Source organism: Numida meleagris, chromosome 7 (assembly GCF_002078875.1).
Source record: "Numida meleagris isolate 19003 breed g44 Domestic line chromosome 7, NumMel1.0, whole genome shotgun sequence".
NCBI lineage: Eukaryota > Metazoa > Chordata > Aves > Galliformes > Numididae > Numida > Numida meleagris.
This window is the reverse complement of record NC_034415.1, coordinates 1,055,969-1,081,473: the sequence shown is the minus strand read 5'-3', so window position 1 is coordinate 1,081,473 and position 25,505 is coordinate 1,055,969. Positions and strand designations below refer to the sequence as shown.

At 35.6% G+C, this 25,505-nt stretch overlaps 1 protein-coding gene across 5 annotated transcripts in view; it reads left to right on the top strand.

The window, feature by feature from the left end:
• VAV3 (vav guanine nucleotide exchange factor 3) overlaps nt 1-25,505 on the top strand; it is a 178,920-nt gene that overhangs the window by 134,503 nt on the left and 18,912 nt on the right. For all 5 annotated transcript variants that reach the window (XM_021404474.1, XM_021404475.1, XM_021404472.1 and 2 more), the window contains exons 20-24: nt 12,915-13,051; nt 18,762-18,827; nt 22,732-22,766; nt 24,327-24,443; nt 25,107-25,194. In XM_021404474.1, the coding sequence (XP_021260149.1) occupies nt 12,915-13,051; nt 18,762-18,827; nt 22,732-22,766; nt 24,327-24,443; nt 25,107-25,194 (443 nt within the window). The remainder of the gene's footprint in view (nt 1-12,914; nt 13,052-18,761; nt 18,828-22,731; nt 22,767-24,326; nt 24,444-25,106; nt 25,195-25,505) is intronic.

The following is a 25,505-nucleotide window of genomic DNA, read 5'->3' as shown; positions in this document are numbered from 1 at the left end:
AGGCAAAAAAAAAGTTAAGGTTAGGTAAAAAAAAAAATGGGCAAGAAGGGCATGCAAGTATGATCCATAAAACCAGAATTATACAGTTCTGCATTTTCACAAATAGTATAGCACAATTTAATAAATAAGGGGAAGGGAGGGAAATGTGTGTGCAGAAATTATGACCTGAAGTTGCTCTTAGTTACCCTGGCAAATAGAAAGGAATTGCATGGTATTTTGCTAATGTTTACTGGGACTTCTAAATCTCTTATTCATCCTCAAGAGGAGTATTGAATTTACCTGTATATTTCCATAGCCGATTTAATCTTCAAGGTACTGTCAGTCTCAGAAGGCAAAACAAAATAAGGCAATGATTGATTAAAAATAGTCAAAAGCATTTTCACAGTACTCTGAAGCATATGGTTTCTTTTTTTGTGGCTCATTCATTTAACTAAATCAGTATTTGATCACTACTTCAAAGTAATTCTCACACAAAGAATTTGGGAAACGTTGTAAAACTAAAAGCATCTGTCCCATGGGAGAAGAAAGGCTGTTGAAAATTCACAGAAGAGATGCTTACAGAACTACCTCTGCCTTCTGCCTAGGGAAGGCTTTAAAACTTGTAGAAGGGGCTGGAGGCAAAAGCCTGAGAAACTGATGCTACTTTTCAGAAGTGTTTTTAATCTGATCTCCTCTTTGAGCTTCCAAGAGGAGAGAACAATGAGGCTGAGTTAGGCTGCAGGCCAAGCTTGCCCAGGATCAATTCTTCAACAGTAGCCAATTAAGTGGGTGCTTAGAGACACAAATGGCAGATGATGTTGGGTTACTTTTCCCAGTAGCTTGTGCTTTTGTTTCTTAGCTCTTAAGAACAACGTGGAAGAAAAATTATGACTTTCTGAGCCAAGCTAAAGTCTTGACAATTGCAACATCCTTTAACTATTACTTTCATAATTATTTGTATGAATAAAGTACTTTTTTTTTTGCTTAAAACCTGCTGACTATTACTTTGTTGAGAAAGTAAATAAGAAATTAATACTTTCTCTTCCCGCTGTGTCCGTACCTCGCATGAGTTGTCACGTCCCTTCTAGTCATTTTTTTCTCTTCAAGCCAGATTAGTCTTTATCTGCTTATTTTTTCTGATACAGAAGCTTTTTGGTACCTCTGCTTCTTGCTTTTCTGCATACTTAAGGTCCAAGAATGATAAGGATCACAGTATTTAAGATACAGATGCATCATTTGATATGCGGCCTAATAATGAGGATTTCTAGGTCTGTAGTTTGCTTTTGGAAATTTGAGGACTAGTACGCAGCTGAAGTAAATTAAGATTCTGAAGAATGGAATTTAAAGAACGGCTCGTAATGATTATAAGATGTTATTTAAATGATGGTAGCTTTTTTAGTGTCCATCATTGTGTATGAACATTCCAACCCTTATATTACTTGTATTTAAATTACATCCTACACTGAGGTATAGGTGAAGGTTCCTCCAGCCTAGTCTATGATCCATCATCCTATTGTACAGACATTTCAGTTCATGAAATCTGTCATTTCCTTGTAAGTATTCTTTTTGAAGAAGCAATTTTGCATCTTCTGCAAGACTTACTAATCCACTGTTTACTCCTATTTAAATATTGCATATTAATTTTTTGACCAGTAGAATTCCAAGCTCAGATTTCTTTGGGAGATTCTTCTGGAAACTTATTTGAAAAAAAATGAAAAGATTGCTATTCCAACCTTTTACTTCCTATCCTTTTATGGTATATTTATCTGGGGGATCTTTGTCTCTCATCATGATAGTGACACCTGTTAAAAGTGCTTTGCTAATACACTTGAGGATATCTTCTTGATCCTCATGTTCATTGTTCACTTCAAAAAACTTTAAACAATGTGCGAAATGTTTCTTTAAAGATACATTTTACGTGTTACTTTTAACTTATTACTTGCAAATTATGTTTTTATAGCAGATATTTACCAGTGTGCCTGGTACAAACATCAGCTGTTCACGTGAGGGCATGTACTTTTATCAGCTAGGCTGCTTCAAAGCACTATTTTACACTTAATATCGTATATTTCTCTGGTGCTGAGGCTGTTTTAAGAAATAGGTTATAGATCATGATTAACAACTCAGCAATTTCATATATGAATTCATTTAGTACTCAAGAGTCTTTCCAAGTAGTGACAGTGTAAAAGTGATCTGATTGATTTTTTTATTTTCTTCAGCAGAATCAATTAGTTCAGCCCAGGTGTTTTTTAAAATTTTTCATGTTGTTCATCCAGGGAAAAAATGTAAGGTACCTTTTTAAGGAATGCAAATAAAGAATTTGAGTTCAGCTCTCATTACTGCTCCTGCTGACCTGCAAATAAACAGAAGTCTTGCTCAGTCTTGCACTATTCATAACTTACATTCCTTAATCTTTAGTGTGTAACTGGGAATTAAAGAGTAACTTTATTATCTGATACCTTGAAAACTGCCCTAGTTTGTAACCTTAGAGGTTATTCTTTAACAAACTCATTTGGAATGGGAGGTGTGGGGAGAGGAGAGGGCATGAGGCACTCGCTATATTCAGATGGTAGAGCAGCATTTTTATTGTTCTTGGATTTTCTGTTTTCTTAAATGTCTTCGACAACAGCAAATCTCATGAAGTATGATACAACAACAAAAAATGCATGTATGGATCCCTGCTTTTCTTCCAGAATAATCTCACCTCTGACAATAGAAGTTGTCTTGCAAATAGCATTGATAATTTTAGTACAGCAGAATTTGCTTAATGACCCAACATCTTATACAAGTTGCTCATATAGTTTTTTTCCCCTTCCCCTTCTTACTTGATCATGAAGAGGATAAATAGGGAGATATTCTTCAAAGAAAAAGACTATGAAACTTAACGATGGAGACTTAAAGCTCTGACTGGTCTTGTGCATTGCTCTTTGCTTCAGGTGCATTTAAATCCTGTAATTGTACATAGCTCTGCACATGCATGGCTCAAGTGTCTCAGTAATGTTGAGTGATATCAACTGAGCTCAAAGAGAGCTGATGCTGGGATTTAAACACATAAAGGGCATTCCATGTCTACGTTTGGGAGAAAGAACCAAGTGGATCTGTTCTGCTGAGGTCAGTTTGGTCTCTGGCTTTTTGATTTGACTGCAAGCTGCTGCCACAAGTGGTAGTCCTTTTTTCCCCATTTCCCACATTTCCAGGCTTCTCCCTGTGCTTGTTTCTTTTCTTTTTTTTTCTTTAAAAATAAAAAACCTCAACCTCTACTGAGGGTTACTTTTTGAAAGTAGATTTTTCAGGCAAAGCTACAGTGTCATTTTGTTTCTTAACGCAGTGTTCAAACCGTGTTCATTTATAGATGTTTCCTTCTAAAGAGTCTCTATTCTGGGCTGAGATTTTCTTGTATATAGTGTAAGGGATGCCTCTTAATAACTAAAAGGAATATCTGCCATAATCAGAGGCCATCAGGAAGAAATATTGCTCGAGGAGGAAGATCCACAAGAGTGTTTAACTTAAAATGCTGACGGATTGTGTAGCATTACGAAGAGGGTGTGTGCTAGCAAAATTAGTCTGTCATTTGCTGGAAGCTGCCTGTTTTGTCAAGTATCAGCCGCTTCCCGCTCACGTTATGTAATAATTTAAAGCAGCTCTTTTGCCAAGAATTTCATTGTTGTAATTAGAAGAAACTGAGAGTAGTGTTTTTTATCTTAGAGGCAGACACTGTTGGTCAGTGTTGGGCACAAAAATAGTGATATGAAAAGTAATTTAATGTCCATTTTTGCAGTGTCTGATGAATAAAATCTCAGCACATTTACAGCAATTTGTGTTTATAAATTCTGTTTGAGACCTCTGGAAGATTCTAGCTGCCGTAAGTCTGCATTTTGATATGTTGAAATGTGCATCTTGCTGTCTGTGATTTATTCGAGTATATGGATGGTATAGTCAGCAGGATGACTAATTGCATTTGTGCTGAACAGACTTGTTGGGAGGTAGGGCTGCTTCCTGTCAGGCTGTGCTTTTGGGCACACTGCAGGAAAGACTGAGCTATCACGTAATTACCACAGTGTATTTTTTTTTTTTTAGAAAGAACAAAATTTTTGTTTCTTAACTGACCAAGAGCATTCTCAACAGCAAAATGCCAAGGTCCCGGTCAAGATTCGTGACATTTCACAGTGTTAAATTTAGCTTCTAAAGTTGTGCTTTTGTTCCCAAACCATTTTCTTCTGACTGCTTGCCACAGAATTATCCCTGGGCCCACAGGAGACGGTATCAAAAATACAGCTCAGAGTAGTTACTTCTCTTCTTCTAAGAATATCTTGCAAGATTTACCTTGTTTTTCTGAGCCTTTTGCTGTACAGTCTGCTTTTGTCTGTATATACTTCATAGTTGACCTATTGTATTGCCCAGTAAAAGTTGTTAGCTCCTCGGGGCAGGTGCTCGTTTGAACAAGTACGCCTTTAAGAATGCCATGCCTTTCTGTGGGACCACATTAAAAAGCATGGTAATTAACAGTGGTTAATTTTCATACCTTGTGCTTTTAAGTAAAGCAGCACTTCATTTAGCATGGTTTTTAATTCATATGCTAAAACTGTTTTTGCTCAGTTTTTGAGGAGTAGTGAAGATTCTTAATTTTGATGCAACTTCATTTCCCGATTCACTGATGAGATTACATTGAAATAATATGTTGTTCATTTGTCAATACAGAAGAAAACAGTATATTTTTGAAATCTGATTATTCCTTGTTCACATAATACACTATTTCACTATTTATAGTTGGCCATTTCTAGTCATCACTTAAAGTGCTGAGAATCACTGCAATTGAACATGAAATTTCTGTTATTTTAAACATCCTTTTTTTTTTTTGCATTTATGCTCCGCAGTTATCCACATAGGGCATGTCCAGATCTTCCAATGCGGTGCGCTGAAGTTTTCAGTGTCGTAAGTGCTGCTGGAGCTAGTGGGGATGTCAAGAGTACTTGATATTTCTGAAAATGTAAAGATGTCTATTTCTGTGCATTGTTCTTTAAACAAAATAAACTACTGTAACTTGGATTATTTCTACACAGATTTTCTTACGAGTTGCACAATTTCAAAAATACAGCTGTGTAAATTGAGTAACATAGCTAGACTTGTTTACTTTCCATATAGCGAACTCATGCTCTGTAGTGTAGTTCCAAGTTTTGTGTGGATAATGGAGCTGCAGCTACTTATCAGCAGAATTTTTTGTTAATGAACAAGTCTACCAAACCCGAAGATGCAAAAGGACTCCCTGAGTTATTCTGTTTCTGGTATTCTGTTGATCAGACTGTTTGGCAGGTAGGTGCTTTCCTCCCATACATCTTCATTTGAGTTGACAAGTCACCATTTTTGCGGAGATCTTTACCAAGAATACTGTCTGTGTGCAGCATTAGAGAAAGAGACAAAGTCTGAATAATTACAGGAAATGAAAGTTTGACAGGCAGTAAAAGGCTGGAGCGAATTGTGAGCGCTGCTTCAAGATTTCTTAAGGAGATACAATAGTAGAAACGGGTGAAAAATAGTCACAGAGAACCTGGTTAGAGAATTGTACTTGCTTCAGTAGCTCTGTTTGTCCTGTAGGATGTCAGTCTTGAAATCTTCTGTCTCCAAGTGAAAGAGAAGAATGAATGTTTACTGAATGTGATTTGGAGTGCATTACAAATGTGTCAGCTGAATCTCAGATGAGTTTGGTCAAGTTTTCTTTCACTTGTGCTAGTGAGTTCTATGTGGACGAGAGTCCTGGCTGGGCTCTATAATCAAGAGTTTAGGCAGTTAAGAAAGGTAGCCATTAAATGCTTTAATAATCACCTTTCTGAAGTCTTTGGAGTAAAATTTGAATGAAACAACAGAAGTGGGCTTTGTGGTTAGTCATATGGAAAACATCGAGACTTTATTGAACATTACTCAAAACCAAACAGCTAATGAGAAGATAAGCAGAAGTGAGTCATTCAGAACTGTTTCTTGGTCATCCTCCATGTTTCAGTCATCTTGCCTGGGTATAAGGTTTATGTGCCATGTCTAAAATTAGAATATTAATTATGATGACCTACGAAAATAATGACTTAAGACTGAGAGAATTGAAAGTTAAATTAAAACACCTTCTTTGAGGTATGTCAGTGTACCTATTCATTGAACTAATTTTGCCCAATAGTAATTATTTAAATCATTGCCACTCTGAAAAGTGCACTTCAACTGTCTTTCACTTACATGAGTTCTGTAATTTGTGTCAGAAGTAGCCTAAAAGAACAAAGCCAAATGGACACACAAGCTGAAACAAATGCAAAAACAAACAATTAATTATTTGATTTCATGTCTTCAGTAGACAGCCCCGAAAATTGACTATGTTTTTCATAAGCAAGTGATTATGGAATTTTTCTTTGCTTGGCTCTTCTCACCAGCTGAGAAGCCCTTCTAGATAATTTGTTCCCTTAGTGGTAATGCCATTGACTTCCACGGTTGCAGAAGTAGTTAACACTGATTTGAAATTGAGCAGAAGCTCTCTTGGTAAAATGCAAGGGAGAAGAATCCAGGTTACTTTTAATTCTGCAAGGAAGTTGTTGTGAACAAGAATTTGAAACTCTGATTGACACAGAGCTACAAGGACTGATTTGAAAAACATAGAGTGCTAATGGACTTTGTTTTTGTGTCGTCCAAGCTCAGAGTAGGACTTCCTGTTAATTAGCTTTTAATAATATTAGTATAGGGCCAAGATGTTGACAAGAAACATGGTAAAGTGTATGTTTTTTTTCTGGTTTATAAAATCAGCAGATTGTCATGGATGCTCTATTTGTGGATTTAACACTATCCACCTGCTCTTCGCATTGCTGTTCTTATCAACCCATCAATTTTCCTCTTTTTTTAATAACTCTTTATTGTTTTTACAATATGCAGCTATACTTCTTGATCTGAAATATTCACCATCTTTATAAATTTTGTTTACTGTGCTGTAAATGCTAATTTTTGATTCCTTTGCTTTTATTTAAAAGGGGGGTCTCCTTTGCCAGTCTGTCTTCAGTTTGTGCTGTTAATGTGATTTCCTGGACTGTAGGTCACTGTTCTAACACTTATTTTGATGGCGCGAAGAGTTTCTGCCATGGGGTTACTGTGCCCTTGTTTCCTGGATGAGGAGAGAAGGAGGCAGGAGATGCATCTTCTCTGAGAGCTGAGTTGGAGTACTTATGGTCTGTGCTATGGGGAGGCTTATCAGTCACAGAATGTCAATCTCTTCCTTGCTTTTGCTGCATTCTATGTTTTTAGAGCTGTAAAAATAAGAAACTAGAAGCAAGCTCAGTGTTTCCAGATAGACATCCATGCTCTTCCGGTTAAAGAAAAGGCTGAATTAGGGAGTCTTCATGTCATTTCCTGTTAGAAAGGTGTTTGTCTTTCTGTTGTGATTCTGGAAACATTAAGACGTGGCCTTGACTGAGTGATGAAAATTTTATTTCAAATTCAAAGCTTCTTGAAGTCAGGAGGCTTTCTTCAAACGTTTGTGGCTTTTGGATGAAGTTATAAATGTTTGGTAACAAGGCTATATTTTTCCTAGGGAAAAAGGAATTCTTGCATCATGGCTCCTGTTAACTAGGAGTGCATGTTCAGCACAGATAAAGCTGTTTTATGCCTTTGTGTTAATAGTATATAGTACATCCACAAATTCACCCTTGCGCCCTAGTCTCCTATACTGTCATTATTCTGCGTGTTAAAATGATTCCTACCCAAAGCAGAAACCATGGCCTGCATTGTTTGGAAATAGCAGATGCTGCAATCAATTTTGACAGATATAGGTTATAGTAGGGCATGCATTATGCATGTTGTTGGCAAAAAATAGCATTTTTAATCTGCATGAAGCTCTGAGGGTCATTTGGTGCCATTCATATATGCAAAGCTGCTGTAAAGAATATAAGTAGGTTATGTGAAATGATGAGAACGCGTATAATGGTTACTGTAGCTTATTCTGTACTACATTAGTTCTAAAATGTAACCTTCTTCCTCGACTCAAAACTATATAATTTAATACTCAAATGTGTTTTATGTTTTGGGAAAGGTATTTTTCTTAATGCAGCTGAATTAGCACTTATTTAACCCTGATACTAGAATGCTTTCCACTTTTCTCGTGACCAATACTTTAGATAATCATTTTTTGTGTTAGGTTTTCAGGTGAAGTAAGTTTCAGCAATTTATTGATGTAATAACTAGGCCAGTTTGGTCGTTGATTTCCAGGTCAGAAACTGCGAAGCTGGCTTTGCATCTTCTTTTCCTGACAAAAGCTTTCTGTTATGTGGAAATGGACTTCGTGGAAGTCAACGGGATTTTTCTTGGAATGTTACCTGCCGTTAAATATATACATGGAAAAAGAATACATATATCTATTTGTGCCAGATATTTTTCCAGAAGTTTCCTGGAGTTGTCAGATACTGCAACTATATAGAGAATAATGGCAACGTCTAATGCTTGTAGCAATTCACATTCTAATGCTTTTTCTATTACAAATAAACCATCATTACACTTAAAACAGGTCAGGCTTCTGTAATATACCTCTTCTTTTCTGCCTGTTTTATTACCTTACCTCTTTGACCCTTTACCTCAATTCGGTAACTTTTCTGTACCCCATTTATTTCTTCCACACTTAATGGTGATATAAGTAAAGTGGTGTGAGAAGAATATTTATCTGTGGAGGAGAAGCTGTTCTAGAATAGCATGTACTTGTTTCTGCTTGATTCAAGGATTTCCTTTAGTCTTTTGTTTCTGGAGAAACTTTTCTTTTTTTTTTTTTTTTAATGTTCAAAATCATTTAACAGAGACAGACTCTTCCACTGGTAGTTTCCTGTGATGAGTAAAAGACAGTGGTTGCGCATTCACTTCTTTCACATCCTTGATCAATACGGGCTGTCACTCAGTGTCTGGTGTTACTGATAGTGAGGATATTCTCTATGACTCAGACACTACGTTGTTTGAATGTGATCGGCTGTACTTTGGAGTACGAGGGATCTGAATCAAATCTAATCTATGATGAAGTAATTAACATCAGATGATAATTTCCCTTGTGTATACATGCATTTTTGATCTCTAGCCTGTAACACTGATGCACAGCATCAATACTAAAGCAGATGAATGAAAGTAGCAGAGTAATTAAAGGAGTCCCAATATTGTTCTATATTGTTGCAATATACAGGAATCCTAATCATGTGTCCCTTTAATTCCAGATGCTGATTTATGTAAGTCTTGTGGTAGTATGTATATGTTCTGCTAGACAATGTGTATTCAAACTAAAGATAACTCTGGGCACGAAGAACTCATAAATAGATGAAAGACAGCAATTGGATACAAGTAGGTAGTAAAACTACAGGTAGAAAAATAAAGTCAGAATAGTAGGGAGTAGCTGTAGCACATGAGCTTTGTAGTTGTCACTGTTTCTGTATGCGTATTGGCAAAGAAGTTACAGTGTATCTGAAGGAAGATAATAAACTCTTAAGACTACGGCCCTAGCCTGAAAGTCTATCTGAATCAATAGAATTATTTTTAGTTATGTCAAGAAGGATTAGATCAAATCTAGCACTATCTGGTGAGGGAAATTTTATAATCGAAAAGAAAACGTATACACAAGTATTCTAGGCATAGCATATTTTAACATGATTAATTCTGTGTTACCTTTAGAATAATTCTGCAAGTTGGTGCACCCCAGTTTTTTTCCAAGTTCTGTTGGACTGTTTTTCAGACATGCTGAAAGTCATAATTACTAGTGAAATAAATAAAAATAACTCATTTTACACACTTACGATTAATTTAATAATTTCAGGAATGTTCTGTCTTGAAACAAAACAAAAGCCCCCAAGCTAAATGTGACAGAATTTGCACTGAAAAGTACCTAAGACCCTTTCTTTGTTCTCATCTGAGATTAGTACAAAGGTGGTATTTTAAGTGTATTATATCTACTCACTAGTAATGTAATAAACTGAATTCCCAGTATCCAAGTTTTGTAAAGCAAATAATGGTTTTGTAGGTTTGGATAGGCTTCCAAGTATGTCTCTGAGTGCATGTTTACAATTTATTGCATATACAGAGCTATAATTTATATTGTGATGAGGGAGTTTTCTTGCATTAGTTGTCAGCTTTGAGTAGATGGTTGTATGTGGCATTGCTTTTATTGCTACACAATAGATGCAGTGTTTCTTGGTGCTCAATCAGAATTTCAAAGCGTGTAAGCCTTAAATTGAGAAATAAAACCAAGTCTGGAAATTACCTGAGTGGAATAATGGCTAACTAAATAATTAGATGTCCGTTTTAAGTATACCAAGCAACTTGAAGAAACTGAAAGTTATAATGTCGTTTGGATTGAGTAATGTGGGAACTGGTATTCTTTTGCTTAATGTTTCATCATTTTGGATTTAATATTTATTCTTAACTACAGAGTAATACTTACTAAGGTGATTTCATACAGTTTAGAGGAGATCATGAATATTTGTATTTCTTGCTCCCCACATTGCAGTAATGATCTTGCAACACAAATAAATCTGTTCTAGCCCCAACATTCCTTACAGTTATCCTTACATCACCTGTGACAAGATGACTTTTGCTTAGTAGATTAGGAAAGGGCTGTGAGATGGTTCTAGTGGATTTTAGTGAAGTGTTTCCCACAGTATTCTTCTGGAGAAGCTGGATGCTCATGGCTTGAACAGGTGTGCGGTTCATTGGGTGAAGAATTGGTTGGGTGGTTGGGAGTGAATGGAGTTAGATCCACTTGGCATCTGGTCACCAGTAGCGTTCTCCAGGGCTTTGTGTTGAGGTCAGTTGTGTTTAACATTTTTTGTCAGTGATCTGGATGAGGGGATTGAGTGCTCCCTCAATAGGTTTGCAGGTGATACCAAGTTATGTGAGACTGTCGATCTGCTTGAGGGTAGGAAGCCTCTGCAGGGAGATGTGGGTAGGTTGAATTGGTATGCTGCATCCAGTTAATTGCAAGGCATTCAACAAGGGTGAGTACCGGGTCCTGCACTTGTCATAGCCACCCCATGCAGCAATAAAAGCTTGGGGAAGAGCGGATGGAAGGCTGTCTGGCAGAAAAAAGACCAAGGGATACTAGCTGACAGCCAGCTGAACAAGAGCCAGTGTGTGATCAACAAGGCCACTATCATCCTGGCCTGTATCAGAAATAACGTGGCAAGCAGGCCTAGGGAAGTGGTTGTCCTCTTGTATGTGGTACTGTGTTCAGTTTTGGATCCCTCACTACAGTAAGGAAATTAAGGTGATTTGAGTGTCTGGGGAGAGCCTTGGAACTGGTAAGGGAAGCAGAAAACAAGACACATGTCGAGCAACTGAGGGAACTGGGGCTTAAGTTTGATTGAACAATCTTAAGAAGAGGAGGCCGAGGAGGGAGCGTTCAAGCATTTGGATGGGCTGCCCAGAATGCTGGAGTCGTCATCCCTGAAGATATTTAAGAGATGTATGGACATGGTACTAAGGGACATAATTTAGTGATGGGACTGATGGTAGGTAAGGTTGATGGTTGAATTTGATGATCTTTAAGGTCTTTTACTACCTATATGACAGATTCTGTTAATTTCCAGTTAGAAACTGATTAAATGTGGCTGTGCATCCATACAGCTATCCAGCCATACAGCTGTCCAGCTGTACCTTGGTTTTGTGAACTTTCACTCTTACCTATATTAATATACATTCTTACAAAATCTTACTTAACCAAAAACTTTGATGTTGGGATTATAAGTGGATGTCCCCACTGAATTTTAGCAATCTTGAAAAATCTTATTTCCCTGTGTAAAGACAGGGAAATTGTTGTACAAATTGTAATCTAAAAGTAGAGGAAGGATTAAAAGTACATCTGTTCCACTAAAGCGGTGCTTTACTTGGCAGTATAAAGACTGAAACAGTAGCTTACCTAAGAGCTCTCAAGTTCTTAATATTTTTCTCATGGATTCAGTACTTCTTGATTTCAAGTATTCTTATGACCTCACAGAGCATTGTTTTAGAGCACTGCACTAGCTGTCAAAAATACTTCGTGTTTTTTAAAAATACAGTTATAAGAACATGGAGTTAGAGTACCCATAATTTTCTCTTCTGGCTGAAATCTCTCTTCCCCCTTATTTTAAACCTATTGAGAAGGGCTCTTCAACTGTAGTTATAAATAGTGACTTAGTTCTTTTTAGAGGTAGTGAGAATAATCTTTCAGCAAAGTATTTTATGTATCGGACTGTGGATTGTTTCCAGTAAAAAAAAAAAAAAAAAGTTGATCATCTGTCTAGATGCAGCTAATATTTATATGGAAGAATAAATATGCAACCAGAGTTCTTGTCTTGAAAATGAAGAATTGAATTGATTTAGGCTTTGCTTATGTGTATCTGAAAATATTGTCAAAAATGGAAGGAAAAAGTCTTATGAGAAACCTAGAAGTATTGTCATCCTTATTGTCTTAGGCATGAGCAGTTGGATCTTTTTATGAGATTCTCCGTAGTGGTATCTTTAATAGCAATTTATCACATTTTTTTTGCCTGGAATTACAAGGATACCGTGAAGCTTGAAACCCTAGACTGATCCAGGGATCTCTGCACAAAAAAAAGAAAGGAAAGGAAGGAAGTGAACAGCTTTTCTAGGAAGAGTCTTCATGGAAATGAGCTGAACTTGGCCTCAAGAAGGAGGAAAGACAAAATCTTTTCTCTTACCTTTTTTCATTAGAAGTATGTTTTTTAAAAAAAAAAAAAAGAGAGAGAAAAAACTTCAGATTATATGTGATATACTTACATAAGATAACCAAGCAAAAGAAATGTCTGTCTTTATGCCGTAGTCAGATAACTATTAAACTCATAGTGTTTTTTTGATCAATTGGTTTTATGGTCCTAAAATTTCATAAATTGTTGTTAACTGGAATACGTATGCTGATTTTTTGGTTCTTTTGTTCTTTTTTTTTAATTCAGGTTTACCAAAAATGCAAGTAATTCGAAACTACAAAGGAATACCGCAGCCAGCGCCACAGGATGGTCCGCCACTGCATATCCAGATTGGGGACACCATTGAACTGATTACAGGCGATGCCCATAGCTTATTTTGGCAGGTACTGTATTGTCTACGAAATGACCATATTCCATTAGTTTCGGATAACAAATTTGTATTGATAAATTGATCATAAACTTTTTTCTTCTTTTTGAGCAATGAAAATCTTTGATTTATTTAAAACTAAATAAATCTGATTCGGAAAAGTACTTAAGCACCTTCTTGATTTGGGACTGAGTAAATGGTAGTTGACAAACTAATACATTTAGTACAAGCTAGAATTATTGGCACCTGGTGGGTCTAATTCTACTGCTGTGTACATATACATCCATCCATTAACTGTATCTACCGGAATTTGTCTTCTATATTATTTGTACCTATCGTGTTAAATAATTTAGCTAGAATCACATTGTGTTTAGCTAGCAGAAGTAGGAGAACGGGGGAGGCTTTTTCCCCAGGAGCCTTGGAATTAGTTTTGAATCTTCATGAAAACTGCCATGTACAGTAGAATCATTCAGGAAATCTTTTGTTAACAGACTGTCTCGTCATAGACCACTCAGTAGTGGGTTTTCATAAGACTTGTTATGACATCTGTATTTTAGAATGCATATTAAGGTATGACTTCAAAACATAAATTCTTATGAATATCCGGGTTTTATCCAGGAGGCATTTTAGAATAATTTGCAGCTGACCTGCAGAACAGTAATGTTGGAATGGATTTTTAAGCTGACCGTTGCTCATTTTAGAAATTTGAACGCTGGCAATATAGAAATATTTGGGGTTTAAGTATATATATTTTTTCGTTCTTTGGAGTATATCGAATAAATGCCACAAGTTATCGAGCAATGGTTGCTTTAAGCTTTTGGTTAAATGTGAAAAGATCAAATGTGTTTTGACAGACATTAAAATTCTGCTCCATTAATATTAGTGTGAATGATTTTATAGCAATTACTGTGGTAATTCTCTAGTCAGTCAAAACCATATATGCACATGAATCAATGCGTTATGCAATCTGAAAAACAAAAATATAATTTTTTTCTTTATGAAACAACAACTGCTTTTCTGAGAGCTAGTCTGACCTATCATAAAGACAAAGAGCATTATATAATAATAAGCATTTATTTATTCCACGCATTCTCTTTCTGCCTCTCTCCTAGTATCAATCAAAACCTAAACTTTCTTCTTAGAGAAGATTCGGTGTAGGGAGGTTGATACCATCACAAGCTGCCTTACTGTTCTCAATAAACACCTGGCTGTGTATAAAATAAGGATGTTCCTATAGTGACTGTCTTGCATGCCTTTTAGCATGACTGCTTTTCTTTCTTCAGTCAAGGTGCAGGGCTGGAAAAGCCATGCTGCTTGCCTAGGTGTTGCTTGTTTAGCATAATGGTCAGAAAGAAATTAAAAAAAAAAAAAAAAAAGGAAAAAAGGAGAAAAGGAAAGGCTTATTAGGCAGAAAGGGAAAAGTTTATGTTTTAAATGTACATTTCAGGCCTGTTAGGAGAGTAGTAGTAGTTTCAGGTGTAATAGCATACCTTTTGAAATAATCCTATTTTTATTGTAGATGTGAATATTTCTCTTCTGAGCTTGGTGTGAATAGATTGGTATCTGCTTCACTCGAGGACAGGCTTTCAGGGATGCCACAATGCCTATCCTGAGATACAGTGTAATTCTAGTTTTGCAGGTTTCCATTACAGTTACCCACCATCCTCAAGCAAGGTATTTGTCAAGTATGCCAGAAGATCAAAATGTATCCTGGGCTGATTCTTTCCATTCTCAAAACCACCTTTTCTTTGATGCATAGTAAACCCATACCAAGCAATTACTTTTATAGATGTCCTTTGTAATGCTTCGTTAGTTAGCAGTCCTGCTGTAAACATTCAAAAGGCAGTAAGTATGCTGTAAATGTACTTATAATAAAAAAATTAGAAATTGTGTTTGAGAGAGAATTCACTTTTCTATGTTGCAGTCTAAGGACAACCTACTGGGCAATGTAAAATGATGTTGTTAAAGGTTACTATGTGAAAAAACTTAAAGTTCAAGAGGAACTAGTATGTTATCTTTCTTTTCCATATAAATATGGAGCATAATCTCATTTGGGAAGACTTCCCCAGAAATCTGGGAGTTAAGATTACAACTAACAGAGGGGAAATAGGAATTAGATGTCTTTTTTGAAAGTAGCTACCTCAAGCAAAATTGGCAATATTAATTTTAAGACTTCCCAGGTTGTTAGGTGATATGCCTGAAAAGCATAATGGGTATTGGCTTCAATAAAGAATTTTGAAAGTGTGGAAGATGGAAGGAGATGACCTTTTTCGTCTCTAAAGGGCATGCTTTGAGAGATGAGGACCTTAGAGCTAGCTAATAGGATGATCCTCTAATATAGAGAGGATGCAGAAGAAAACTTTGTTTTGCTGGGGAAAGCTAGGAATATGATTCCTGCCTACGCATATTAAAACACTGCAGTTGATGTACTTGAAAATAAATAAATAAAGACATTGAAGGAAGCGAGTACTGGAAGTTCAGAGAGAGCATAGTGTCCGCAGGCTGGGGAGAGAATTAAGTAGGAAGGAAAGAGGAAAAGTTTAAGCACTTCCTTGATCAGATGAGAGTCTGATAGAACATGAAGACCTTAATTCATACATCAGAAAACTTCTCTGTTGAATGATTCCTAAGTCATATGTGAGAAGAAGTGTATGTGGACTTCATTTGCCATGTTTGCCTGTTCAGGGAATTTCTCATAAATGAGCAGAATTTGGATGAGTGTTCCTAAGCACTCGGTAGAATTTTTTCTGCTCTTCCTGAAATTTAAATGAATTTAGTAGAGGGCTAGCCTGAACTGGGTCTTAAAACTGCTTTTGTCCTAGTTTGGTGCGTTTTCCATTTAACACTGGTGATGATTTCAAATGTTTTTAAAGGGAGAGATCTTTAATTACTTTGAACTGAAAATACATACCAGTAATTTTAATTAATTTCTTATTTATGCTTCTGTATATTGCTAGACTAAATTAGAAAGGTGAGTAGTTCTACTGTGCAGCCTTGTAGTATGTAGCAGTTAATAGAAGGCCAGATCACTTTCCTAATTCCATGAAATGCAGTGACATGGCTGTATAGAAGGCTAAGATTTTCAGTGTCCATTAAAATACCCCTGGTTTGGTAGGCAACTTAAAAGTCTTATTTTTGAGGATCTCTTAGAAAACTCACATTATCATTAGTAATGGTAGTCTGTATTTCTTACTGAACACTTTTTTTTTTTTTTCTGGTCTGTTTCACATACATCATGTAATCTGTCCTGCATGGCATTTCTCTCTCTGACTGTGGCTTAACCTCCTGCAGGTTGTGGCAATCTTGTCTTGCATAAATATTGTAGCAGCGATGACTTTTCAGGAGAGAGGCTTGTTTGGTCTGATTTTTTGCTGAATATGGACAGCGTTTAGTCATTGTGGTTCTTACAACATGTTTACCTCTGGCTATAATGTTTATGATAGATACAAATAAACTGGGATTGAATTGAGAATTACCTAACATCTTATGAATTAATGGAGAGGCAGCACTGTAAAAGTACCTTTTGAAAGTGAAAACTTTCAAAGTGGCTGTTTTTTTCTCCTTTGTATTTTTAATCTGATTCATTTCTCTCCTTACCAGACACTTTGTAGTAAACAAACAAAAAAGAATGGGCGAAGGATGCAATAACTAATAAACTTTTAGCTGTTGTGGAGTCCTAGCTCTGTGCAAGGCCACTGAAGTTAATGGGTATTGCTCAACTAAATAAGAGGGAGCAATCTGGAAATTGATAGCGAAAGTGTCAAATGACTTCTGAAAGCCTGCCTCATTAAAACAGGTACAAGAGTAGTGAATCAGCCCCTAGTCTTGCTGAGAAGTGTCATTGAAGGAAATGGATTGAAGAGCTTCATTGGCCCTTATATATAAATATATACAAACACATGTGCACATGTAGATATATAACTTAAATACAACTTAATAATATATGCACAGTATTGTAAGTTTTAGAAACTGTTCTGTCCAGTCAGTGGCTTTTATTTTTTTTTAATAACCCTAAGCCTTGACAGGGAGTGTGCGAGGGAAATGAAATGCTTACTAATCAAACAGTAAGCAATTAGCAGGCAGGAAATGTAAAATAGCAAGAAATGATTAGTAGCAGCAAAGCATGGTGGCATGATAATTTTGCTGTTAATCATGATAAGTTGATGGATAGATCTTAAATTTTAAAACCATCATCTGACAAGTTTGTTTCTTGTATGAGCGGCAACAAGCCTTGATGAGTTCACCTAGGATTTTTAAAGGTGAACAAATTAATGTAGTATCCTAAACACATTATCGAATTATTTATACCAGCTCATTATCTACAGAACGTTTTAATGCGAGCACTTACCTTGAGTAACGTGAAATAAATCAAAGCCTGTTCTGTTTAAGGATTTTGTTTTATTTAACTAGCAAAGCCATCTGAATTTGCCTTATGTAAAGCTTTTCTTCAGAAGGCAAAGCCTTTCTTGGAGTTGTCTCAACAGTTATTTTACATCCATGCTATTGCAAGTTTTGTACTGATCACAGCGCTGGAATAGATTCCCTAGCAATGGCAGTGATATTTTTCTATGACAAGAGTCCATCCACGTGACTATTACTACTTTCACTTTTTGTTTTGAAATGTTGTCCATAGAATGCATACTACACTTGTAGACTCTCCTTGCCCAATCAAACAACATGTGTGAGTCCTACAGCGTCTTCTGATGAGTTGTGACATCTGAGAAAATTGTAGGATAGTTGTATTTGCAGATGCTCCTGCGCAAGCAACAAGTAATTCTGTCTCATGTTAGTATGTCCACTGATTATATAGAATCTTGCCACTTTTAATTTCAATAAATGTTCCATGTCCTTCAGAAATCCTGCAAGTATCCAGGCGGTATTTATGACCTGAAGGACATAGCGCTTTGAAACATCGTGAACATTATGAAACACTAAAGAACATTTAAAATTATGTACTTTTTTGCACTGTCAGATGGTACGCATCCATCTCCATCCGTGAGCTCATCAGATTGTGATCTTTGTCTGTTTTCTAGTTGTTGATATGCATTGCATGTATTTCATCATGTATTTCATTTTCTTTTAATTCATCTAAATGTTTCTCATGAATAACAGTGGTGTGTGGGCACATACGAGACTGTTTAATTGTGCTCCTTCAAATGCTCTTTCTCATTAATACATATATTTTTTATTGGCTGGTTTTATTGACTGTGTTATCACTTGCTCTTCTGATAAGGTTAACTATGGTAAATAGGGATCATTAAGATGGGAAACTGTTGGAGCTCTGTTTGTAAATTGAGTTTGTAATTCAGAGGGGTTCACACTGGGGGTAAATACAGTATAAGGATATGAATTCAGGCAGATAGTAGGAAAGTGTTCCACTTAACTTTTTATGTAGCAGATATATGGTAAAAAAAGAAAAAAAATTCAAGATTGCAGTGCTAGCTAAGTACCTGTTCTTTCTCTCATTGCCAAGCACTGATATTGTATTACAGTTCAGGCTCTGAGTCCACCTTCCTGCGTTTTATCCCTCAGAACTTTCAGGTATATAATCACTAATTGTCATTTAATTATGTAATTTGAAAAATACTGTTGAATAACGTTTTATTCGAAGAGTGTTTTTATTTTAAGGACTCTCTTTGATAAACTCTTATCTTTCTAAACCGCTGTGAATGTATTATTTACTGTTAATCCTCATTGTGTCTCAAAAATGGGATTTCTTTTTCTAGGGCAGAAATCTAACGACAGGAGAACTTGGATTCTTCCCAAGTGATGCAGTGAAGCCTAGCCCGTGTGTACGTACCATTTAATTCTATTTATCTGTCTTACAGGAAAATTGCCTAATTCATACCGGCATTTTATGAATCTTAGCTTACCTAAGTTCCATTATTTCTAGATCCTTTGTGTTTTGTGGAGTTCAATATTGTTTATAATACAGCATTCTAATATTTTCGGTTGTTGGATTTAAGTTGTGCATGTCAAGAAAACGTTAGAGAGGCAGGTTTAGCTTGTGGGAACACTAATAAATTGTATTGTCTAAAGTGTTTCCAGGATGTGGGATAAACATATTTTACATCAAAGTGCACTTTCTTCCTTCCCCCACAGCAAGGTGAGAATGCTATTTGATTCTAATCTATTCCTTAGTCACTTCAGGTTAGAGAGAGAGATTACACCGTAAGTAGTGAGTTTAAAAATGGGTGAAACTAAAACAGAACATGGAATTTAGACTGCTTGATTGATTTCATCTTTTTATGTTCTTAGTTGCCTTTATTTCATTCAAGGATGTTTCGCAATGTGTGCTCAAGATTTTTTATACGGATGTGATGATTGCCTTAAAATGCTTCACGCTTGGTCCTTCATTCTGTTCTATATAATGCTGTGCATCAGATCGCTATTTGTTCCTTCACTGAGATAATTCATGTAAATCCGTAACAGTGATGAATCATATTCCTTACTTTGAGACAGCTTTAACTTTTTAACTGGATGGACGAGTTTGACTTATTAATGGAATTCCTTTCATTACAGCAGACAAGATGCCGTTTAAATGATTTATAAGTAGATGGAAGAATCTGTTACTGGCTGCATTTTGATATGCCTTTGAGGCTTATATTGTCCCTTTGTTTCTAAAGCAAATACATGTGATCCTAAATAATAAATACATTGAGATATCTTGAGTCATCTTTAGTACCATATGTTTTAAGAATTTTGTTCCAAGAGGTATGCACGTGAGTTTTTGTAGACACAAAATATGCTAAATTGGATGATAGAACAGATCTGTAATTAAGTTGAAAATGTTACATGAGCTTAGCTTCCTTCTCTGACCCTTTGCTCACTATAAAAGATGTGGGTTTCTTGCACCGTGCATAACTATCAGTGATACTGGACATGCTATAGATTGGCTTTATGTTCCTCAAGGCATCCAGTCATACTGTACTGTCGCTGACAGCAACCCCAGCATTTTAGGAACCACCACTATGCTCTAAAACAGAGGAAGCGGCTTATTCAGTCTTATGAAAAATGCTGTTGGGAGTGTTCTGAAAATTGTTTTCTAGTGATAGAACTTCCTGCTAAATTCAGAAATATACTATTAAGAAGAGTATTGAAAACAATACGATTTTACGGAGTGAATAAATATTATTCATGAAATGTTACCAACCAATGTCATGATCAGACCAAAAAGATAAATTGATACTTCACCACTGTTAACCTGGAAGGATGAAATATCAGCATCTTATTATGACAGATGATGCAGTTAAAGATATTGAAACATCAATCAGGTTTTTAACATACTATAGCATTTACTGCTGTTATTAAGTCTAACAGTCTTTACAACCAACTGATATAAAAATGCCCAGAAACAGTTTGAAATATATATATCGAAAACTTTGGAAATGAATATTGAATGAAAAACTGCTGAGCTTCAGAATTTATATATTCCAGATTTTTCACAGCTGTACCTATAAACAATTTTTTCCTGTTTGCAATAAGTAGTATATGTCAGCAGACATTTTCTGCATCATAAGAGCAGTGCTTGGTCCTTCCTAGCTTTCTCCAGTTTCCTCATTTCTATTGAGGCAGTAGTTACATAGCACAACGCGAGCTAGGAGCTTTGGGAATAGCATTTGATTTTACTCTATTCGTGACAATGAAATTGTATGTTCGAAATTAATGAAGAGGACTAATCATCTATAGTTCACCTACTCCAAAGTGCAGACTTCAAACTGTCTTTGAATTTGTATATGTTTGTGTTGTTTTTAATTGTTCTTTTTTCTTCTGCTGCTGAAATTACCTAATTAGGCTGACGGCGGGTAATGCAAATCATTCAAGGTGCAATTTTTCTGTAGATGAAAAATATTATCAAAATATCTTGCAGCACGTGAAGATGCTATAAATGCCCAGTTGGCCTTTGGATATTTCATTTGGTTGCTTCACTAAAATATTTCTCACAGGAGTTCTTTGTCAGCATGTTTCGTAATCTGTTATTTTTTTCCCCCAAGTGTCACTATTAAAGAGAGGCCTCATTAACACTATTAGTAGGTTTAGTGATGCTTAGTGCCACTGCTATTGACAGTGGTAGTATGTGTTATGCCTGTTCACTTCAAAGGGGTTCTCATGCCACCAGCAGTACGGTGGCATACTATTTGTGAACCCTTTGTCGACGTTGTTATGGATTAGCGCATGTTTTTCTATTCTTCCTTTTTTCTTCTTCTCCAAAACTAGGGTATCTTAATTGCTGTTTTAACACCTGAATAGATTTACTGCTGTGCAAGCTGAGCATGTGACCATGTTTTTTTATCACAAAATTTTATGTTCCATGATAGTGCCTGCATTGTTATTTAGAGAAGATGTAGATTTAGGGCTGTTCCTGTGTAATTCACAATTTTAACATAAATATCTTAGGTTGAGAGGCATTCAAATGAATGGTTATGTGTTTAGTTTGAGTGGATGTTATGTTAAAAACAGTATGCACAGCTTTGTGAACTAAGCAAATTTTTGTTCATTGGAGGGAATTGTGTGCTTTGTTTCAAGGCCAGGTCAAGAGACCTGGCTGAAGACTTGGCAGATATTATCTGCTTATATCTACTTTTATTTAACACAGAAGCTAGTGGGAGTTGTAATTAATTTCAATTGCAGTTATTTTACATTGGTAAACCTGTATAGTATCTTTCTGAGGTGATCTGTGTTAGGAAGTCTCTGATGAATACAGTCCATGTACGTTAAAAATTGTAAGAAGAACGACACTAATTTTTGCCTTACTATATTCCAGAAAACAAAACTATTCTGGAGGAAAGAAGTCATTTGCTTATCTAAGAATATGTGACATTGGTTTATAAATCTGCAAAGTGTATGCTAAGCTTCTACTAAAATCTGGTTTTCAGCACTTTGCAAGTTATTTTAAAGGAGTAGGGTAATACTGAAGTATCCGACAGCAGTGGGAGATGGTCAAGAAGAAATGCTGATTTTCATGGGCACTGCTATACTGTACTTTTTTTGCATGCATTAGCATTATCTATGCATATGCTTATATAAACATATAACAGTAATTTTGCAAACTGCTGGTAGTTTGCTTGATTTTTACAATTTAGTTCCATACTTATTAAAATCCACCGCAAGAGTAAAACAAAGTACAAAGATATGAGTGAAGCCATGCAATACATAATCCATGGATTAATTTTATCTCTGTCTGGAGATTATGTACTATATTCCTTGTAGACAGTTTTTTCTAAGGCCATGTAATCCTGGAAACACAGGGTGAATTTTGTATATGTTAATGTACATTTGTTGCACATTTTAAAGATACTTCTCAACAACATGTACCATGAGATTATTTTTTGTATGAAATTTAATGTAGGCACTGACAAAATAGAACTGACAATTCTGAATTTAAAAAAGTGTGTATATGTATGTATATATATCTCTTAATATGAATGTATGCATACATGTATGAACAATAAAAGTATCTGTCACAGCAGCATAACAGTTAAAATATGCTGTGTTACTTTGAGAACAGCATAGAATATTTGCTTTTTATTACTTGTTTTTTTCAAATGAAAACAGGCTTTCAGACTAATTAGATTGTCTATTTCTTTTTCCTTGTTTAATGTGGATCTTGAAATTTAGTTCAATACTGTCTAATTTGTGTGTTGACTAGAAAAAAAAAATCCTGATCTCTGTTCTCTTATATTTCCTTTGTCTCAGGTTCCTAAGCCAGTTGACTACTCGTCACAACTGTGGTGAGTCCCTGTCTAATCTTATAAGAGTCTCTTTCTAAGAAGTGATCATAGAAAGATAACTGCTTACTGCTTATTCCAATTTAATTTAAGTTGGTTTAACATTTCTAGACTTCTTAAGAAGGCATTGTGCAATGGTTTGGGAAAAAACAACACTGTGGATTGCCTAAAAGCATTTATGATGTAACAGTGTGCTTAATGATTTTGACATTCTGTTTACAAGTCTGTAGCTGCACAGCCTTAGTCCCAGAGGTCTGAAGTGGAACAGTACGAGATTGGTGTAATACGAAGCATGGAAGTAGATTTTATGTGTTAAGTGACTGAAGAGAAGGATTAGTTTTAAATACATTTTGTCTCATGAATAATTCTGCTTTTCCTTTGTTTAAAAATCAAACTCCTAAATAAACAAAACCTTTAGCAGTATGCAAGGGCAGTGTATCAAAACTTCACCCTCTTGCTGTCTGGAGCATATGTAGTGTTGTGAGTAAACTCTTTTTACTAGAATTCAATTTGCCTTGGAAAAGACGTGCTAATTCTGAGAGTACCGATTGATCACCACATGTGTGCTTTCAATGGTTTTATACTTTGGCCTTTACAGGTACGTTCTGATTTCCTCTGGCTTGTCTGAAGTGAAATCAGAATAAGAACAAAACAAACCTGGATTTCTGAAAACAAGCCGAATAGAATGTTTATTATTATAAATTGATATTTTTAATTCAATTCTAACATTTGCTGTATTTGTAATTTTGTTTAAAGGAAGCACATCAGTGGGATCAGTCTTTAGTCTCTAAGGTTTTGCAGTGCTTAGTTGAAAAATGACTTCAGGCTGAAACTTGCTGTAATAAGCCTTGTACTCTGTGATACCTTTCAAACATCTTTTCTGATCGAGAGATTTTGCAGAGCAGTGGTCTTTGATGTTGACTAAATTTTGACTGTTACCAAAAATGGCAAAATAAGCATTATCTACCTGTAAGCTGGGTTACTTTCCACCTCCTCAGTTAACAGTCTAGGCTCTAGTTTTGTGCATAAATATTTGCAGACAGCCTCTCATGAAGTCCCACTCCAAGCAGGAGCACAGATCTGCTCGTGCAGGCAGACAGCAGTATCAATGACTTATTTATTTTAGCTTTCAAGTCTTAGCAACAGACCTTTCAAATTTGGCTGTACTAGGCTGAATAATTTTTTTTTATTTTGTGGAAGTTTGGTATACCCATAGCTTTTTAGCTATAAGAGGTTATCAATAATTATGAAGCCAAATAAAAATTCTGAAATTTTGTATAGGTCTTCTTTGACCTAATATACTACTGTTTGTCTCTGAGGTATTCAAGGTAGTAGTCATTCAGCTAATTCTAAGGCTCAGTTACTTTCTTCAACAGGTGTTGTATTCAATAATTTCTAACTAAGAATTTCCCTAACCCCACTGCAGAATTTCTTCACGCTTTATTGAAAGATTTGGAAATAGTATTCAATTCTAATTGATGAATTTTTAGATTATCATCTCATGAAGAATATTGGGATGCCTTTGGACAGCTCATAGGCAGTTTTTATTGTTCTCTATTACAGGTTTGCAGGAGCAATGGAAAGATTGCAAGCAGAGAGCGAACTTATTAACAGAGTAAATAGCACTTACCTGGTGCGACACAGGACTAAAGAGTCAGGAGAATATGCAATTAGTATAAAGTAAGTGGGATAAGTTGTTTTGTTTTCACTTAAGACTAGATAGTTCACTATATGAGACCAATAATAAAAATAATAAAAAATATTTCAATTTATATGATCATACGCAGCCTTTAAGAGTTAATTTAGAATAAACTACGTGGGATTTATAGTAGGAAGTAGCAGTAGTTTTACAATGCTGATGTAGTAAAGAAGTCTTAAAAAAAAAAAAAGTATTCTAATGCATTGATAAGACTAAGCAAGTGTTTAAAATGTGATGTAATCTTTTTAAGTTAATAAGATTGTTTCATTGACTTCAGTGGAAATTTGTTGAAAGATTTTGAATCTCAGACATTTCAGAAGAACGTGTTTGTAATTTTCATGGTTTTGAGGGTCTGGTTTGCTTTCACATTGATTATCAAAATGAATAGAGAAGCAAACAATACGTGGGAATTCCCGATTAGAGTGGTTAGTTACAACTTCTTTTCAGAATACAGACACATACCTCTTCAGCTGTACTTGAATAAATATATTTCCTTAATTAGATGTCAACATTGTGTTGGCATAGATATGCATTTTGTCTTAAGAATTTATTTGTATAATGTTATTGGGGTATGCCCTCAGGTAACTATTGATTACCCCTGATTAAAAACACATTTATATTCATAAGTTATTCATTGCCCACAGGTACAATAACGAAGTGAAACACATCAAGATTTTAACAAGAGATGGCTACTTCCACATTGCAGAAAATAGAAAATTTAAAAATTTAATGGTAAGTATTGATTAGGTTTTTAACAATGCGTGATTTTTGTTTAACTGTTACTGTTGAAGCGTGTGCTACTTTGGTATGTGAAAATGCAGAAGGATTAGAGATTTGAATCATGTCCATACCTGCAAATAAGGTAATTTTTGATACGTAAGGTTTATGCTTTAAGTGATGGTGGCATGTGCTTAAAACTACATATTTTTATTTAGGGATGGAATGTATCCCTTGCAGTGGTGTAGAAGAGAGGAGGAATTTGAGTCCCACTCATCAACTATGTGTGGCATTATGCGGAATCTTGAAATGAGAATTTGATGTCT